The following is a 21,122-nucleotide window of genomic DNA, read 5'->3' as shown; positions in this document are numbered from 1 at the left end:
CTGTGTGATGGTCAACACACTACAGACTCAGGAGTCTGAGTCTCTACTTAGCTGTGTGATGGTCAACACACTACAGACTGGAGTCAGTCTCTACTTAGCTGTGTGATGGTCAACACACTACAGACTCAGGAGTCTGAGTCTCTACTTAGCTGTGTGATGGTCAACACACTACAGACTCAGGAGTCTGAGTCTCTACTTAGCTGTGTGATGGTCAACACACTACAGACTCAGGAGTCTGAGTCTCTACTTAGCTGTGTGATGGTCAACACACTACAGACTCAGGAGTCTGAGTCTCTACTTAGCTGTGTGATGGTCAACACACTACAGACTGGAGTCAGTCTCTACTTAGCTGTGTGATGGTCAGCACACTACAGGCTGGAGTCAGTCTCTACTTAGCTGTGTGATGGTCAGCACACTACAGACTCAGGAGTCTGAGTCTCTACTTAGCTGTGTGATGGTCAACACACTACAGACTCAGGAGTCTGAGTCTCTACTTAGCTGTGTGATGGTCAACACACTACAGACTCAGGAGTCTGAGTCTCTACTTAGCTGTGTGATGGTCAACACACTACAGACTGGAGTCAGTCTCTACTTAGCTGTGTGATGGTCAGCACACTACAGGCTGGAGTCAGTCTCTACTTAGCTGTGTGATGGTCAGCACACTACAGGCTGGACTCTGAGTCTCTACTTAGCTGTCTGATGGTCAACACACTACAGAATGGAGTCAGTCTCTACTTAGCTGTGGGATGATCAACACACTACAGACTGGAGTCAGTCTCTACTTAGCTGTGTGATGGTCAACACACTACAGGCTGGAGTCAGTCTCTACTTAGCTGTGTGATGGTCAACACACTACAGGCTGGAGTCAGTCTCTACTTAGCTGTGTGATGGAGAGGAGAGGAAAGGAGAGGAGAGGAGAGGAGAGGAGAGGAGGGGAGGGGAGAGGAGAGGAGAGGATCCTTGTTTTACAGCCTTGTTGAAGTTGCTCTGTGCAACTGTCCTGAGCCTGGTTTTTAACCACAGACTTTATATTCACTCTCATACTATAGGCAATTATACTGTGGCAGCGTTTTAAATTGAATGATTGTTACACACTAACTATGTGGTTGTGTAGGCTTTAGTTAGAGCGACGTTTGTGAGCCTGTATATGGTGTTTTAATATGGTTACCTGGCAACATGTGTTGGTAATGTTATAGGATTGACCTATGGCCACCAGAATCACATGCTCTCACAACTAGCTGAGGACCTCATAGTGAGACAAGAAGCTTATGGTTATGAGGATTGTGCTGTAACTTTCATAATGAGGATTCTGCTGTAACTAAGCTTTTATAATGAGGATTCTGCTGTAACTAAGCTTTTATAATGAGGATTCTGCTGTAACTAAGCTTTTATAATGAGGATTCTGCTGTAACTAAGCTTTTATAATGAGGATTCTGCTGTAACTAAGCTTTTATAATGAGGATTGTGCTGTAACTTTCATAATGAGGATTCTGCTGTAACTAAGCTTTTATAATGAGGATTCTGCTGTAACTAAGCTTTTATAATGAGGATTCTGCTGTAACTAAGCTTTTATAATGAGGATTGTGCTGTAACTTTTATAATGAGGATTGTGCTGTAACTAGGTGTTCATAATGAGGATCGTGCTGTAACTAGGTGTTCATAATGAGGATTGTGCTGTAACTAGGTGTTCATAATGAGGATTGTGCTGTAACTAGGTGTTCATAATGAGGATTGTGCTGTAACTAGGTGTTCATAATGAGGATTGTGCTGTAACTAGGTGTTCATAATGAGGATTGTGCTGTAACTAGGTGTTCATAATGAGGATTGTGCTGTAACTAGGTGTTCATAATGAGGATTGTGCTGTAACTAGGTGTTCATAATGAGGATTGTGCTGTAACTAGGTGTTCATAATGAGGATTGTGCTGTAACTAGGTGTTCATAATGAGGATCGTGCTGTAACTAGGTGTTCATAATGAGGATTGTGATGTACCTTTCATAATGAGGATTGTGCTGTAACTAGGTGTTCATAATGAGGATGGTGCTGTACCTTTCATAATGAGGATGGTGCTGTACCTTTCATAATGAGGATGGTGCTGTACCTTTCATAATGAGGATGGTGCTGTACCTTTCATAATGAGGATGGTGCTGTAACTAGGTGTTCATAATGAGGATGGTGCTGTAACTAGGTGTTCATAATGAGGATGGTGCTGTACCTTTCATAATGAGGATGGTTATGCTGTATAATGTTATGGAAGCCGGTGTTGTATTGGGTGTCTGGGAGTTGAGAGTTTATCTACAGGCCAAGATAAATAAACTGTATAAAGTGCCTTCCTGTGAAAAATAACCAAGATTTTGTTACTAAGACTCAGTTACATAGAGAAAAATGCTGAAGACGTTCAAGGTTGTGTCTTTGATGTTAGTTTTATGTGCTTATCACTCTTGCTAAATTGTATTTTCTAGTCCATAACATTCCCTCCATTGCACCAGTAACCCCCATGCAAATGACAGCAGCAGCCCGTCACTGTGTGTGGTGTGTTTTCTCCTAGACAGAGAGTATTCTAACACGGTGTGCTGTGTTTTCTCCTAGACAGAGAGTATTCTAACACGGTGTGGTGTGTTTTCTCCTAGACAGAGAGTATTCTAACACGGTGTGGTGTGTTTTCTCCTAGACAGAGAGTATTCTAACATGGTGTGGTGTGTTTTCTCCTAGACAGAGAGTATTCTAACACGGTGTGGTGTGTTTTCTCCTAGACAGAGAGTATTCTAACACGGTGTGGTGTGTTTTCTCCTAGACAGAGAGTATTCTAACACGGTGTGGTGTGTTTTCTCCTAGACAGAGAGTATTCTAACACGGTGTGGTGTGTTTTCTCCTAGACAGAGAGTATTCTAACACGGTGTGCTGTGTTTTCTCCTAGACAGAGAGTATTCTAACACGGTGTGGTGTGTTTTCTCCTAGACAGAGAGTATTCTAACATGGTGTGGTGTGTTTTCTCCTAGACAGAGAGTATTCTAACATGGTGTGGTGTGTTTTCTCCCAGACAGAGAGTATTCTAACACGGTGTGGTGTGTTTTCTCCCAGACAGAGAGTATTCTAACACGGTGTGGTGTGTTTTCTCCTAGACAGAGAGTATTCTAACACGGTGTGGTGTGTTTTCTCCTAGACAGAGAGTATTCTAACACGGTGTGGTGTGTTTTCTCCTAGACAGAGAGTATTCTAACATGGTGTGGTGTGTTTTCTCCTAGACAGAGAGTATTCTAACATGGTCTGTGTGGTGTGTTTCCTCCCAGACAGAGAGTATTCTAACATGGTGTGGTGTGTTTTCTCCTAGACAGAGAGTATTCTAACACGGTGTGGTGTGTTTTCTCCTAGACAGAGAGTATTCTAACACGGTGTGGTGTGTTTTCTCCTAGACAGAGAGTATTCTAACACGGTGTGCTGTGTTTTCTCCTAGACAGAGAGTATTCTAACACGGTGTGGTGTGTTTTCTCCTAGACAGAGAGTATTCTAACACGGTGTGGTGTGTTTTCTCCTAGACAGAGAGTATTCTAACACGGTGTGGTGTGTTTTCTCCTAGACAGAGAGTATTCTAACACGGTGTGGTGTGTTTTCTCCTAGACAGAGAGTATTCTAACACGGTGTGGTGTGTTTTCTCCTAGACAGAGAGTATTCTAACATGGTGTGGTGTGTTTTCTCCTAGACAGAGAGTATTCTAACACTGTGTGGTGTGTTTTCTCCTAGACAGAGAGTATTCTAACATGGTGTGGTGTGTTTTCTCCTAGACAGAGAGTATTCTAACACTGTGTGGTGTGTTTTCTCCTAGACAGAGAGTATTCTAACACGGTGTGGTGTGTTTTCTCCTAGACAGAGAGTATTCTAACACGGTGTGGTGTGTTTTCTCCTAGACAGAGAGTATTCTAACACGGTGTGTTTTCTCCTAGACAGAGAGTATTCTAACACGGTGTGTTTTCTCCTAGACAGAGAGTAATCTAACACGGTGTGTTTTCTCCTAGACAGAGAGTATTCTAACACAGTGTGTTTTCTCCTAGACAGAGAGTATTCTAACATGGTGTGGTGTGTTTTCTCCCAGACAGAGAGTATTCTAACATGGTGTGGTGTGTTTTCTCCTAGACAGAGAGTATTCTAACACTGTGTGGTGTGTTTTCTCCCAGACAGAGAGTATTCTAACACTGTGTGGTGTGTTTTCTCCTAGACAGAGAGTATTCTAACACGGTGTGTTTTCTCCTAGACAGAGAGTATTCTAACATGGTGTGGTGTGTTTTCTCCCAGACAGAGAGTATTCTAACATGGTGTGGTGTGTTTTCTCCTAGACAGAGAGTATTCTAACACGGTGTGGTGTGTTTTCTCCCAGACAGAGAGTATTCTAACACGGTGTGGTGTGGTGTGTTTTCTCCTAGACAGAGAGTATTCTAACACTGTGTGGTGTGTTTTCTCCTAGACAGAGAGTATTCTAACACTGTGTGGTGTGTTTTCTTCTAGACAGAGAGTATTCTAACACTGTGTGGTGTGTTTTCTTCCAGACAGAGAATGAGAAGAAGCAGTGGAAGCCAGTGCTGGTGATGGTGACAGAGAAAGACCTGCTCCTCTATCACAGCCTTCCACGCATGAAGGCTTCCTGGCACAGCCCTGCACACACATACCCACTGTTAGCTACACGGTACGCTACACACACCCTCACTCTACTAGCCACAAGAGAAATAACTGCTGCTATCCACACAGTAAGCAAAAGACACCGTCTTCCTGCTAGTCAAATAGCAAAACACAGTTATCTTATCTTAGCCACATGGTTAGTAGCATCCACCCTGAACAACCCAACCATGACCACATGATAACCCTCAGCCACTCCAAACACACGTACCCTCTATTGGCACAGCAATAATCAGAACCCACGTACCCTCTATTGGCCAAGCAATAATCAGAACACACGTACCCTCTATTGGCCAAGCAATAATCAGAACCCACGTACCCTCTATTGGCACAGCAATAATCAGAACACACGTACCCTCTATTGGCCAAGCAATAATCAGAACCCACGTACCCTCTATTGGCCAAGCAATAATCAGAACACACGTACCCTCTATTGGCCAAGCAATAATCAGAACACACGTACCCTCTATTGGCCAAGCAATAATCAGAACCCACGTACCCTCTATTGGCCAAGCAATAATCAGAACCCACGTACCCTCTATTGGCCAAGCAATAATCAGAACCCATGTACCCTCTATTGGCCAAGCAATAATCAGAACACACGTACCCTCTATTGGCCAAGCAATAATCAGAACACACGTACCCTCTATTGACACAGAAATAATCAGAACACATGTACCCTCTATTGGCCAAGCATTAATCAGAACACATCTAAACTCTATTGGCCTCATGGTGCAGAACACATCTACCCTCTATTGGCCTCATGGTGCAGTACACACATGAAAGATGAGGTGGCACTGGAGGACAGGTCCACAACATGTTTCCATTACTGAACACAGCCAATAACTCTGTTGCTATTTATAATGTTATCAATCATTACACCTTTATGTCCTTGATGTGAAGAGGGTTATATGGTTACAGCCCTGACTAGCTAGTCTCTCTCAACAGCAGGCACTTAGAATACAACAGAATGTGTGTCTGTCTGTAGGCTGGTGCACTCTGGTCCCGACCGAGGCTCTCCCCAGCCGGGCGTGGAGCTGTCCTTCGCCACACGTACGGGAACCAGACTGGGCATCGAGGCCCACCTGTTCAGAGCTGAGACCTGTCAGGACCTTTCACTGTGGACCAGGCACATTGTTACGGGCTGTCACTCCTCTGCCCAGATGATCAAAGAAGTCACTACCAGTGAGTACCACTACACCGACCCTGCTATAAGACTGTGTGAGCCCGCTGAGCTAAAGCCTTGATTAACCAAGTCACTACCAGTGAGTACCACTACACCGACCCTGCTATAAGACTGTGTGAGCCCGCTGAGCTAAAGCCTTGATTAACCAAGTCACTACCAGTGAGTACCACTACACCAACCTTGCTATAAGACCGTGTGAGCCCGCTGAGCTAAAGCCTTGATTAACCAAGTCACTACCAGTGAGTACCATTACACCGACCCTGCTATAAGACCGTGTGAGCCCACTGAGCTAAAGCCTTGATTAACCAAGTCACTACCAGTGAGTACCACTACACCGACCCTGCTATAAGACTGTGTGAGCCCACTGAGCTAAAGCCTTGATTAACCAAGTCACTACCAGTGAGCCTAGGTAGACATTAGCTTGGGGAGTAACTCAAATCAAGGTTAGTTGTGATGTTAAGTGTGGTTGTAACATAGACGGGTTTGTCAGTCTCAGTACTCATAGCTGCAGTATTTGGTAAGGGGGAGTTACTGATGGTCAGTCACATGGAAGACATTGAGAAAGGAACGGAATGTCACTGTGAGATCCTGTGTGTGTGTAGTCTGTGTGTGTAATCTGTGTGTGTGTGTCTGTGTGTGTGTAGTCTGTGTGTGTGTAGTGTGTGGTCAGTGTGTAGTCTGTGTGTGTGTGTGGTCTGTGTGTGGTCTGTATGTGTGTGTAGTGTGGTCTGTCTGTGTGTGATCTGTCTGTGTCTGTGGTCTGTGTGTGTGTGGTCTGTGTGTGTGTGTGTGTGTGTGTGGTCCGTGTGTGTGTGTAGTGTGTGTGAGGTGTGTGTGGTCTGTGTGACCTGTGTGTGGTCTGTGTGTGTTTGGTCTGTGTGTGTGTGGTCTGTGTGTGTGTGGTCTCTGTGTGTGTGAGGTCTGTGTGTGTGGTCTCTGTGTGTGTAAGGTTTGTGTGTCTGTGAGGTATGTGTGTATGTGTGGTCTGTGTGTGTGTGTGTGAGGTATGTGTGTGTGTGTGTGTGAGGTCTGTGTGTGTGTGTGAGGTATGTGTGGTCTGTGTGTGTGTGTGTGAGGTATGTGTGTGTGTGTGTGTGAGGTCTGTGTGTGTGAGGTCTGTGTGTGGTATGTGTGTGTGTGTGTGTGTGAGGTCTGTGTGTGTGTGTGTGAGGTCTGTGTGTGTGTGTGTGTGTGTGTGTGTGTGTGTGTGTGTGTGTGTGTGTGTGTGTGTGTGTGTGTGTGTGTGTGTGTGTGTGTGTGTGTGTGTGTGTGTGTGTGTGTGATAATAAACAAAAGTGAAATAACCAATCATAATGAACAGTAAACATAACACCTACAATTTCCAGAGGAATATTATGTATATGTACAGTATTGTAACAATGTGCAAATAGTTAAAGTACAAAAGGGAAAATAAATAAACATAAATATGAGTTATATTCTCTCTCTCAATATGGCTCACATTACTTTTACTGGCGTCACTACAATGTTTTGGTGGTGTATTAAATACCTCCATCGTTTCAGCACATTGCTCACAACAACAGACCAACCTTCAGGTACTTTAGAGCTACATACTGGAAGATGCCTGTTACCACACAAACACACATGCTGCTATCTGAGATGTTCCGGACGTGTGCTGCAGGCTTGTTGTAGCTGACACTGGTAGAGAGGAGCAGAGCTCTCGTCACTAGTGGAAATGTAAACAGCTGTTAGGTGAGAGACGTCCACACTACCCAGCCAGGAGAGGAGAGAGTTTCCTGCACGTTTCACAGCTTTATTTAGCTGCTAAACAGCTGCTTCATTTATAAGGACGATCTCTCTCTCTCTCCTCGCCCTCTGTCATAAGCTACAGTGGAGATCAGACACATGTTGGGAATGGGAGAGACAAAGGGAGGAGGGATTTTACTCACTGACTTAGTTCAGTTGATCAGAGTTTATTACAACATGTCAAAAATCGGTGTCCCAAATAGCACCCTAATACCTATACAGTATAGTGCACTACATCTGACTAGAGCCCAATGGGGAATAGGGCGCTGTTTGGGACGCAGCCCCTGTTTATCAACTGTGTTGTTACTGATCCAGTGTTCTGAGGGAACTATGTCACAACATGTTGTTACTGATCCAGTGTCTGAGGGAACTATGTCACAACATGTTGTTACTGATCCAGTGTCTGAGGGAACTATGTCACAACATGTTGTTACTGATCCAGTGACTCAGGGAACTATGTCACAACATGTTGTTACTGATCCAGTGACTCAGGGAACTATGTCACAACATGTTGTTACTGATCCAGTGACTCAGGGAACTATGTCACAACATGTTGTTACTGATCCAGTGACTCAGGGAACTATGTCAAATATGTTGTTTTCACTAAGAGCTCTTTAGGAATGGATCATATATCACTTCACTTATTGTGACATGGCATCAGCTGTCAGACATAAGCTTTGCTGTCTTTGCTAGGCCCAGGTAAACATTGTTGTCATAGGAGGGTATACAATGGGAACCTAATATACTATGTCTGGACAGTGTATAGAAACAAAGAAACGTCCTCTCTCTGTCAACTGTGTTTATTTTCAGCAAACTTAACATGTGTAAATATTTGTATGAACATAAAAAGATTCAACAACTGAGACATAAACTGAACAAGTTCCACAGACATGTGACTACCGGAAATGGAATAATGTGTCCCTGAACAAAGGGGGGGGTCAAAATCAAAAGTAACAGTCAGTATCTGGTGTGGCCACTCCTCGTCATTGACTGCACCAGATTTGCCAGTTCTTGCTGTGAGATGTTACCCCACTCTTCCAACAAGGCACCTGTAAGTTCCCGGACATTTCTGTGGGGAATGGGCCCTAGCCCTCACCCTCCGATCCAACAGGTCCCAGACGTGCTCAATGGAATTGAGATCCGGGCACTTCGCTGGCCATGGCAGAACACTGACATTCCTGTCTTGCAGGAAATTACGCACAGAACGAGCAGTATGTCTGGTAGCATTGTCATGCTGGAGGGTCATGTCAGGATGAGCCTGCAGGAAGTGTACCACATGAGGGAGGAGTAATACACAGCATTGAGATTGCCTGCTCAGTCAGATTATGCTGTTACACACCGCCCCAGACCATGACGGACCCTCCACCTCCAAATCGATCCCGCTCCAGAGTACAGGCCTCGGTGTAACGCTCATTCCTTCGACGATAAACGCAAATCAGACCATCACCCCTGGTGAGACAAAACCGCGACTCGTCAGTGAAGAACACTTTTTGCCAGTCCTGTCTGGTCCATAGACGGGGGGTTTGTGCCCATAGGCGACGTTGTTGCCGGTGATGTCTGGTGAGGACCTGCCTTACAACAGGCCTACAAGCCCTCAGTCCAGCCTCTCTCAACCTATTGCGGACAGTCTGAATACTGATGGCGGTTTTGTGCGTTCCTGGTGTAACTTGGGCAGTTGTTGTTGCCATCCTGTACCTGTCCCGCAGGTGTGATGTTCAGATGTATCAATCCGGGGCAGGTGTTGTTACACGTGGTCTGCCACTGCGAGGACGATCAGCTGTCCGTCCTGTCACCCTGTAGCGCTGTCTTAGGCGTCTCTCATTACGGACATTGCAATTTATTGCCCTGGCCACATCTGCAGTCCTCATGCCTCCTTGCAGCATACCTAAGGCACGTTCACGCAGATGAGCAGGGACCCTGGGCAACTTTCTTTTGGTGTTTTTCAGAGTCAGTAGATAGGCCTCTTTAGTGTCTTAAGTTTTCATAACTGTGACCTTTTTTGCCTACTGTCTTTAAGCTGTTAGTGTCTTAACGACCGTTCCACAGGTGCATGTTCATTAATTGTTTATGGTTCATTGAACAAGCATGGGAAACAGTGTTTAAATCCTTTACAATGAAGATCTGTGTAGTTATTTGGATTTTTACGAATTATCTTTGAAAGACAAGGTGCTTGAAAAAGGGCTGTTTCTTTTTTTTTGCTGAGTTGATATAGATGACGCTAACAGAGATGGCCGCCTCGCTTCGAGTTCTTAGGAAACTATGCAGTATTTTTTATTTTTTAATGTATTATTTCTAACATTGTTACGCCAGGAAAGCAACGTCAACTTACCAACATTACGACCAGGAATACAACTTTCCCGAAGCGGATCCTCTGTTCGGACCACCACCCAGGACAATGGATCTAATTCCAGTAGTCGACCCAAAACATCGGCGATGCAGAAGGGGCAGACGGAGCGGCCACCTGGTCAGACTCCGTAGAAGTGCATATCGCCCACCGCTCCCGGGTATACTACTCGCCAATGTCCAGTGTCTTGACAACAAGGTAGACGAAATTCGAGCAACGATTGCCTTCCAGAGAGACATCAGAGATTGTAACATTCTCCGTTTCACGGAAACATGGCTCGGGATATGTTGTCGGAATCAGTTCAGCCACCGGGCTTCTCCATGCATCGCGCCGACAGAGATAAACACCTCTCTGGGAAGAGGAAGGGCGGGGGTGTATGCTGTATGATTAACGACTTATGGTGTAATCATAACAACATACAGGAACTCAAATCCGTCTGCTCACCCAACCTAGAATTCTTTACAATCAAATTTTACCTACCAAGAGAATTCTCGTCAGTTATAGTCACAGTTGTGTACATTCCCCCTCAAGCAGACACCAAGATGGCCATCAAGGAATTTCACTGGACTATACGCAAACTGGAAACCATACATCCTGAGGCTGTATTTATTGTAGCTGGAGATTTTAACAAAGCACATTTGAGAACAAATGGCTACCTAAATTCTACCAGCATATCGATTGCGCTACGCGCATGAACAATACCCTCCACCACTGCTACTCAAACCTCCGTGATGCATAAAAAGACATCCCCCGCCCTCCCTTCGGCAAATCCGACCACAACGCCATCTTGCTCCTACCGTCTTATAGGCAGAAACCCAAACAGGATGTACCAGTAACGAGAACCATTCAACGCTGGTCCGACCAATCGGAAGCCACGCTTCAAGATTGTTTTGATCACGCGGACTGGAAAATGTTTCTGTCAGCCTCAGAGAACAACGTCGACCTATACGCTGATTCTGTGATTGTGTCTATAAAGAAGTGCATTGGAGATGATGTACCCACTGTGACTATTAAAACCTACCCTAACCAGAAACCATGAACGGAAGGCGGCATTCGTGCAAAACTGAAAGCGCGATCCACCACATTTAACCATAGAATTAGGTCTGGGAATATGACTGAATATAAACAGTGTAGCTATTCCCTCTGCAAGGCAATCAAACAAGCGAATTGCCAGTACAGGGACAAGGTGGAGTTGCAATTCAACGGCTCAGACACTAGACGTATGTGGCAGGGTCTACAGGAAATCACGGACTACAAAAAGAAAACCAACCACGTCACAGACACTGACGTCATGCTTCCAGACAAACTAAACACCTTTGCTTTGAGGATAATACAGTGCCACCGCCGCGGCCCACTAACAAGGACTGCACCCCCCCCCCCCTCCTTCGCCGTGGCTGACGTGAGTAAAACGTTTAAACATGTTAACCCTTGCAAGGCTGCTGGTCTAGACGGCATCCCTAGCCACGTCCTCAGAGCATAGGCAGACCAGCTGGCTGGTGTGTTTACGGACATATTCAATCGCTCCTTATCCCAGTCTGTTGTTCCCACATGCTTCAAGATGGCTGCCATTGTTCCTGTACCCAAGAAGGAAAAGATAACTGAATTAAATGACTACCACCCCGTAGCACTCACTTCTGTCATCATGAAGTGCTTTGAGAGACTAGTCAAGGATCATATCACCTCTACCTTACCGGCCATCCTAGACCCACTTCAGTTTGCTTACCTCCCTAATAGGTCCACAGACGACGCAATCACCATCCCACTGCTCACTGCCCTAACCCATCTGGACAAGAGGAATACCTATGTAAGAATGATGTTCATTGACTACAGCTCAGCATTCAACCCCATAGTACCCTCCAAGCTCATCATAAAGCTAGAGGCCCAGGGTCTCAACCCAACCGTGTGCAATTAGATCCTGGACTTTCTGACGGGCCGCCCCCAGGTGGTGAAGGTAGGAAACAACATCTCTACTTCCCTGACCCTCAACATTGGGGCCTCACAAGGGTGCATGCTCAGCCCCCTCTTGTACTCCCTGTTCACCCACGACTGGGTGGCCATGCATGCCTCCAACTCAATCATCAAGTTTACAGACAACACAACATTAGTGGGCTTGATTACCAACAATGACGAGACAGCCTATAGGGAGGAGGTGAGGGCCCTCTGAGTGTGGTGTCAGGAAAAAAAACTCTCACTCAATGTCAACAAAACAAAGGAGATGATCGTGGACTTCAGGAACCAGCAGAGGGAGCACCTGCCCTATCCACATCGACGAGACCGCAGTGGAGAAGGTGGAAGGTTTTAAGTTCCTCGGTGTACACATCACAGACAAACTGAATTGGTCCACCCACACAGACAGTGTGGTTAAGAAGGCGCAACAGTCCCTCTTCAATCTCAGGAGGCTGAAGAAATTTGGCTTGTCACCCAAAACCCTGACAAGCTTTTACAGATGCACAATCGAGAGCATCCTGTCGGGCTGCATCAAAGCCTGGTACGGCAACTGCACCTGCCTCAACCGCAACGCATCACCGGGGGCAAACTACCTGCCCTCCATGACACCTACAGCACCCAATGTCACAGGAAGGCCAAAAGGATCATTGAGGACATCAACCACCTGAGCCACTGCCTGTTCACACCACTACCACCCAGAAGGCGAGGTCAGTACAGGTGCATCAAAGCTGGGACCAAAAAACTGAAAAAAAGCTTCTATCTCAAGGCCATCAGACTGCTAAACAGCCATCACTAGCACAGAGAGGCTGCTGCCTACATTGAGACCCAATCACTGCCCACTTTAGTAAATGGATCACTTGTCACTTTATACAATGCCACTCTAAATAATGGCACTTTAATAATGTTTACATATCTTGCATTACTCATATCACATGTATATACTGTATTTTATGCTCATCCGTATACTTACATGTACATATTCTCATTCACCCCTTTAGATTTGTGTGTATTAGGTAGTTGTTGGGGAATTGTTAGATTACTTGTTAGATATTACTGCACTGTCGGAACAAGAAGCACAAGCATTTCGCTACACTTGCATTAACATCTGCTAACCATGTGTATGTGACAAATACAATTTGATTTGAAACTAATACAATATGTCTGGACAGGGTATAGAATAGGAAACTAATAAACTTTGTCTGGACAATGTCTGTGAATCTGTGAAAGAGGCATGCTATGGAACTCTATGATCCTCTATGGTCCTCTATGGTCCTCTATGGACCTCTATGATCCTCTATGGACCTCTATGGTCCTCTATGGACCTCTATGATCCTCTATGGGCCTCTATGGGCCTCTATGATCCTCTATGGGCCCCTATGATCCTCTATGGACCTCTATGATCCTCTATGGACCTCTATGGTCCTCTATGGACCTCTATGGTCCCCTATGGTTCTCTATGGTCCTCTATGGTCCTCTATGGTCCTCTATGGTCCTCTATGGACCCCTATGGACCTCTATGGTTCTCTATGGTCCTCTATGGTCCTCTATGGACCCCTATGGTCCTCTATGGTCCTCTATGGACCCCTATGATCCTCTATGGACCCCTATGGTTCTCTATGGTCCTCTATGTTTTTGTGTCTTTGTAGACTGTGACATTTGGCTAAATCTTTTATTTACAGTGAGAACGTTGTTAATATTAGTATTACAATATCCTAAGAATAGCTGAACTCTACGTCGGGGTCTGGGCCTAGTGCCATATTGTGGGGTTTTAGAGGAAAAAGGCCCCTTTTGGCTGAGGAGTTACATTTCCATTGATGATTATTACGGCGACTGCGTCCCAAACGGCACCCTATTCCCGAACGCAGTGCACTACATATGGTGCCATTTAGGACGCATCTTGAGGGATTTGGGTTTTCGCGTTTGAGGCCAACTTGACCGTTATTCAACTGGCTCAAAATAAAACGATGGTCAGAATCAGATATTGTCCAGGGACTGTTTTATTATTTGTAATGTATTCACGATTTATTATGTATTATTTCTTATCTCTTATTTATTGTTAAGGGCATGTATTTATCCACTGGCAAGTTCCTGTTGTGATCAGTGGTCTGTAATACAGAGGTATTGTTGATAGACTGACTATAGGGGTTTATGATGTCATCACAGTTGTGTTTCCTTGGTAGACTGACTATAGGGGTTTATGATGTCATCACAGTTGTGTTTCCTTGGTAGACTGTTGACTATAGGGGTTTATGATGTCATCACAGTTGTGTTTCCTTGGTAGACTGTTGACTATAGGGTTTATGATGTCATCACAGTTGTGTTTGCTTGGTAGACTGTTGACTATAGGGGTTTATGATGTCATCACTGTTGTTTGCTTGGTAGACTATTGACTATAGGGGTTTATGATGTCATCACAGTTGTGTTTCCTTGGTAGACTGTTGACTATAGGGGTTTATGATGTCATCACAGTTGTGTTTCCTTGGTAGACTATTGACTATAGGGGTTTATGATGTCATCACAGTTGTGTTTCCTTGGTAGACTGTTGACTAGGGATTTATGATGTCATCACAGTTGTGTTTGCTTGGTAGACTGTTGACTATAGGGGTTTATGATGTCATCACAGTTGTGTTTCCTTGGTAGACTGTTGACTATAGGGGTTTATGATGTCATCACAGTTGTGTTTGCTTGGTAGACTGTTGACTATAGGGGTTTATGATGTCATCACTGTTGTTTGCTTGGTAGACTATTGACTATAGGGGTTTATGATGTCATCACAGTTGTGTTTCCTTGGTAGACTGTTGACTATAGGGGTTTATGATGTCATCACAGTTGTGTTTCCTTGGTAGACTATTGACTATAGGGGTTTATGATGTCATCACAGTTGTGTTTCCTTGGTAGACTGTTGACTAGGGATTTATGATGTCATCACAGTTGTGTTTGCTTGGTAGACTGTTGACTATAGGGGTTTATGATGTCATCACAGTTGTGTTTCCTTGGTAGACTGTTGACTATAGGGGTTTATGATGTCATCACAGTTGTGTTTGCTTGGTAGACTGTTGACTATAGGGGTTTATGATGTCATCACAGTTGTGTTTCCTTGGTAGACTGTTGACTATAGGGGTTTATGATGTCATCACAGTTGTGTTTGCTTGGTAGACTGTTGACTATAGGGGTTTATGATGTCATCAACGGTTGTGTTTCCTTGGTAGACTGTTGACTATAGGGGTTTATGATGTCATCACAGTTGTGTTTCCTTGGTAGACTGTTGACTATAGGGGTTTATGATGTCATCACAGTTGTGTTTCCTTGGTATACTGTTGACTATAGGGGTTTATGATGTCATCACTGTTGTTTGCTTGGTAGACTATTGACTATAGGGGTTTATGATGTCATCACAGTTGTGTTTCCTTGGTAGACTGACTATAGGGGTTTATGATGTCATCACAGTTGTGTTTCCTTGGTAGACTGTTGACTATAGGGGTTTATGATGTCATCACAGTTGTGTTTCCTTGGTAGACTGTTGACTATAGGGTTTATGATGTCATCACAGTTGTGTTTGCTTGGTAGACTGTTGACTATAGGGGTTTATGATGTCATCACTGTTGTTTGCTTGGTAGACTATTGACTATAGGGGTTTATGATGTCATCACAGTTGTGTTTCCTTGGTAGACTGTTGACTATAGGGGTTTATGATGTCATCACAGTTGTGTTTCCTTGGTAGACTGTTGACTATAGGGGTTTATGATGTCATCACTGTTGTTTGCTTGGTAGACTATTGACTATAGGGGTTTATGATGTCATCACAGTTGTGTTTCCTTGGTAGACTGTTGACTAGGGATTTATGATGTCATCACAGTTGTGTTTGCTTGGTAGACTGTTGACTATAGGGGTTTATGATGTCATCACAGTTGTGTTTCCTTGGTAGACTGTTGACTATAGGGGTTTATGATGTCATCACAGTTGTGTTTGCTTGGTAGACTGTTGACTATAGGGGTTTATGATGTCATCACAGTTGTGTTTCCTTGGTAGACTGTTGACTATAGGGGTTTATGATGTCATCACAGTTGTGTTTGCTTGGTAGACTGTTGACTATAGGGGTTTATGATGTCATCACAGTTGTGTTTCCTTGGTAGACTGTTGACTATAGGGGTTTATGATGTCATCACAGTTGTGTTTCCTTGGTAGACTGTTGACTATAGGGGTTTATGATGTCATCACAGTTGTGTTTCCTTGGTATACTGTTGACTATAGGGGTTTATGATGTCATCACTGTTGTTTGCTTGGTAGACTATTGACTATAGGGGTTTATGATGTCATCACAGTTGTGTTTCCTTGGTAGACTGTTGACTAGGGATTTATGATGTCATCACAGTTGTGTTTGCTTGGTAGACTGTTGACTATAGGGGTTTATGATGTCATCACAGTTGTGTTTCCTTGGTAGACTGTTGACTATAGGGGTTTATGATGTCATCACAGTTGTGTTTGCTTGGTAGACTGTTGACTATAGGGGTTTATGATGTCATCACAGTTGTGTTTCCTTGGTAGACTGTTGACTATAGGGGTTTATGATGTCATCACAGTTGTGTTTGCTTGGTAGACTGTTGACTATAGGGGTTTATGATGTCATCACAGTTGTGTTTCCTTGGTAGACTGACTATAGGGGTTTATGATGTCATCACAGTTGTGTTTCCTTGGTAGACTGTTGACTATAGGGGTTTATGATGTCATCACAGTTGTGTTTGCTTGGTAGACTGTTGACTATAGGGGTTTATGATGTCATCACAGTTGTGTTTCCTTGGTAGACTGTTGACTATAGGGGTTTATGATGTCATCACAGTTGTGTTTGCTTGGTAGACTGTTGACTATAGGGGTTTATGATGTCATCACAGTTGTGTTTGCTTGGTAGACTGTTGACTATAGGGGTTTATGATGTCATCACAGTTGTGTTTCCTTGGTAGACTGTTGACTATAGGGGTTTATGATGTCATCACAGTTGTGTTTCCTTGGTAGACTGTTGACTATAGGGGTTTATGATGTCATCACAGTTGTGTTTGCTTGGTAGACTGTTGACTATAGGGGTTTATGATGTCATCACAGTTGTGTTTCCTTGGTAGACTGTTGACTATAGGGGTTTATGATGTCATCACAGTTGTGTTTCCTTAATATTGTAACTTAAGCACCTAAAGCCCACAAGCAGGAGAAGGGCTCTCTATCAAGGAGTGACCCCTATTCTGAATATCATACTGTATGTCACGTGTGGGAAAGAAATCTAACATAGACATTGGTTTGGGGATAAACTACTCCCAGACCCTATATGGTTAGAGCTTGGGGATACACTACTCCTAGACCATACAGGGTTAGAGCTTGGGGAAACACTACTCCTAGACCATACAGGATTAGAGCTTGGGGGTAAACTACTCCTAGACCCTACAGGGTTAGAGCTTGGGGATAAAATACTCCTAGACCCTACAGGGTTAGAGCTTGGGGGTAAACTACTCCTAGACCCTACAGGGTTAGAGCTTGGGGATACACTACTCCTAGACCATACAGGGTTAGAGCTTGGGGGTAAACTACTCCTAGACCCTACAGGGTTAGAGCTTGGGGATACACTACTCCTAGACCATACAGGGTTAGAGCTTGGGGGTAAACTACTCCTAGACCCTACAGGGTTAGAGCTTGGGGATAAACTACTCCTAGACCCTACAGGGTTAGAGCTTGGTGATATACTACTCCTAGACCCTATATGGTTAGAGCTTGGTGATAAACTACTCCTAGACCCTACAGGGTTAGAGCTTGGGGATAAACTACTCCCAGACCCTACAGGGTTAGAGCTTGGGGATAAACTACTCCTAGACCCTACAGGGTTAGAGCTTGGGGATAAACTAGGACTCCCAGACCCTACAGGGTTAGAGCTTGGTGATAAACTACTCCCAGACCCTACAGGGTTAGAGCTTGGGGATAAACTAGGACTCCCAGACCCTACAGGGTTAGAGCTTGGGGATAAACTAGGACTCCCAGACCCTACAGGGTTAGAGCTTGGGGATAAACTACTCCCAGACCCTATATGGTTAGAGCTTGGGGATAAACTAGGACTCCCAGACCCTACAGGGTTAGAGCTTGGTGATATACTACTCCTAGACCCTACAGGGTTAGAGCTTGGGGATAAACTAGGACTCCCAGACCCTACAGGGTTAGAGCTTGGGGATAAACTACTCCTAGACCCTACAGGGTTAGAGCTTGGGGATAAACTACTCCTAGACCCTACAGGGTTAGAGCTTGGTGATATACTACTCCTAGACCCTACAGGGTTAGAGCTTGGGGATAAACCACTCCTAGACCATATATGGTTAGAGCTTGGGGATAAACTACTCCTAGAGCTTGGGGATAAACTACTCCCAGACCCTACAGGGTTAGAGCTGGAGGATAAACTACTCCCAGACCCTACAGGGTTAGAGCTTGGTGATAAACTACTCCTAGACCCTACAGGGTTAGACCTTGGGGATAAACTACTCCCAGACCCTACAGGGTTAGAGCTTGGGGATAAACTACTCTCAGACCCTATGTGGTTAGAGCTTGGGGATAAACTACTCCTAGACCATATATGGTTAAAGCTTGGGGATAAACTACTCCTAGAGCTTGGGGATACACTACTCCCAGACCCTACAGGGTTAGAGCTTGGGGATAAACTACTCCCAGACCCTACAGGGTTAGAGCTTGGGGATGAACTACTCCTAGAGCTTGGGGATACACTACTCCCAGACCCTACAGGGTTAGAGCTTGGGGATAAACTACTCCTAGACCCTACAGGGTTAGAGCTTGGGGATAAACTACTCCTAGACCGTACAGGGTTAGAGCTTGGGGATAAACTACTCCTAGACTCTACAGGGTTAGAGCGTGGGGATACACTACTCCCAGACCCTACAGGGTTAGAGCTTGGGGATAACCTCCTCCCAGGCCCTATATGGTTAGAGCTTGGGGATAAACTACTCCTAGACCCTACAGGGTTAGAGCTTGGGGATAAACTACTCCTAGACCCTACAGGGTTAGAGCTTGGGGATAAACTACTCCTAGACCCTACAGGGTTAGAGCTTGGGGATAAACTACTCCCAGACCCTACAGGGTTAGAGCTTGGGGATAAACTAGGACTCACAGACCCTACAGGGCTAGAAATCACTCAAAAGTCAGTAAATGACCTTTTAAGGATTCTGGTAGTTATAGTAACCAAACTGGATCCACCTTGCTTTCCTTGGGGAGGTTTCTGTGTTTTGCCACTCTGAAAGGAGGGTCTTTGTGTCTGACTGAAAGCATCTTTGTGTGTGTGTTTCCCTGTTGGTGGGAAAGTGGTGGGAGTCACACAGGTCAAGCTTTCAGGTAGGGAGTAGTATTTCCTTATTGTGGAACAAAAAAAACACAAACACCTGAGAGTGTTGGGTACATGTTAGTTTGACCTCTGACCTTTCCATACAACTTCTTCCCACAGGTAATTCTAAGTCAGTATTAAGAGAATGTTGTTGTGACAGCAATATGAGGACGATATGATACGGACAATGCCTTTAACACAACAATACCTTTCGGACTACCCTCTAAAGAAGATAAGTCCTTTGTGAAACTGAAACTTCCAAGCATTGCTTGCTGTTTGGGGTTTTAGGCTGGGTTTCTGTACAGCACTTTGAGATATCAGCTGATGTACGAAGGGCTATATAAATAAATTTGATTTGATTTGATTTGATTTAAAGTGTTCCATCTTAGCTTGAGTCTTTACAAAAGGCTTCACAGAGAGCCACACAAGCCTTAGAGGGATGGGCAGAGCTTTACTGGAACACATGTCAAGTGGTTTCAGAAGTAGCTTGTTGACACTCATACAATAGAGCTGGTCCATCCTGCTCTTAGCACAGGAGATCCTGTCTGACGAGCATGGAGCAATGGCGAGGGCTGGGATTGACAGCATGGGAATCGATATATCTGACACACAGATCAGTGTATTGTATATGGGACAGACAAGGAATCAGACTTTCAAAGAGTACAACATTATATATTAAAAAACATCTATAGGCAGGGGCGGAAGGTAGCCTAGAGGTTAGAGTGTAGGGGCGGCCGGTAGCCTAGAGGTTAGAGTGTAGGGACGGCAGGTAGCCTAGTGGTTAGAGTGTAGGGACGGCAGGTAGCCTAGTGGTTAGAGTGTAGGGACGGCAGGTAGCCTAGTGGTTAGAGCGTTGGAATAGTAACCGAAAGGTTGCAAGATTGAATCCCCAAGCTGACAAAGTCCAAATCTGTCTTTCTGCCCCGGAACAAGGCAGTTAACCCACTGTTCCTAGGCCATCATTGAAAATAAGAATTTGTTCTTAACGGACTTGCCTAGTAAAATAAAACAGGCAAGGCAGGGACATAAATGGTAGTTTTAAAAGGGATTGATTAGAAAAACAACAAATGTGAAATACAGCCGTTGTCTGTTTTTTGTCTAAGTACGATTACAAGCCAAATCCCTTATCTGGTTTTAAAATGGCTGACATCTGCTCCAGAACTAATTTCCTACCCACTAGCACGAAGCAGCAGTTGTCCTAATATACAGCCAGGACAGGGCCTTGTTTTCACCCAGCTGTTGTCCTGTTACAGGCTGGATGTACAAGGTTCAGGAATGACCTAGCAGTACATAGCTTGTTGTGGTCTAGTAGCAACACTCCCAGCACAAGAACATACTGTATATTGCAAGCCCGGAGACAGTGGTTCGAATCCTGCGTCCTCCCTTCCTACTGTTCCTAGCTGTTCTCTAGTTCCCCCTTTGATTTGGGATGTGTGTACAGTTTAAAAAATACTGAAAGATTAGTGGAACTTTATTCACCCAGCAGTATGTTGTCTTGTTCCAGGCTGTGTGTTCAAGGGCCAGGAGTTACCCCATTCTATTGTCCTGTTCCAGGCTGTGTGTTCAAGGGCCAGGAGTTACCCCATTCTATTGTCCTGTTCCAGGCTGTATGTACAAGGGCCAGGAGTCACCCCATTCTATTGTCCTGTTCCAGTATGTACAAGGGCCAGGAGTTACCCCATTCTATTGTCCTGTTCCAGGCTCTATGTTCAAGGGCCAGGAGTTACCCCATTCTATTGTCCTGTTCCAGGCTCTATGTACAAGGGCCAGGAGTTACCCCATTCTATTGTCCTGTTCCAGGCTCTATGTACAAGGGCCAGGAGTTACCCCATTCTATTGTCCTGTTCCAGGCTGT

The 21,122-nt window shown here is 44.7% G+C and overlaps 1 protein-coding gene across 2 annotated transcripts in view; it reads left to right on the top strand.

Moving 5' to 3' along the window:
• LOC109888183 (beta-1-syntrophin) overlaps positions 1 to 21,122 on the top strand; it is a 68,975-nt gene that overhangs the window by 38,132 nt on the left and 9,721 nt on the right. For both annotated transcript variants that reach the window (XM_031816391.1, XM_031816392.1), the window contains exons 4-5: positions 4,540 to 4,676; positions 5,655 to 5,851. In XM_031816391.1, the coding sequence (XP_031672251.1) occupies positions 4,540 to 4,676; positions 5,655 to 5,851 (334 nt within the window). The remainder of the gene's footprint in view (positions 1 to 4,539; positions 4,677 to 5,654; positions 5,852 to 21,122) is intronic.

Source organism: Oncorhynchus kisutch, unplaced genomic scaffold (assembly GCF_002021735.2).
Source record: "Oncorhynchus kisutch isolate 150728-3 unplaced genomic scaffold, Okis_V2 scaffold786, whole genome shotgun sequence".
NCBI lineage: Eukaryota > Metazoa > Chordata > Actinopteri > Salmoniformes > Salmonidae > Oncorhynchus > Oncorhynchus kisutch.
This window is presented reverse-complemented; position numbering and strand designations above follow the sequence as displayed.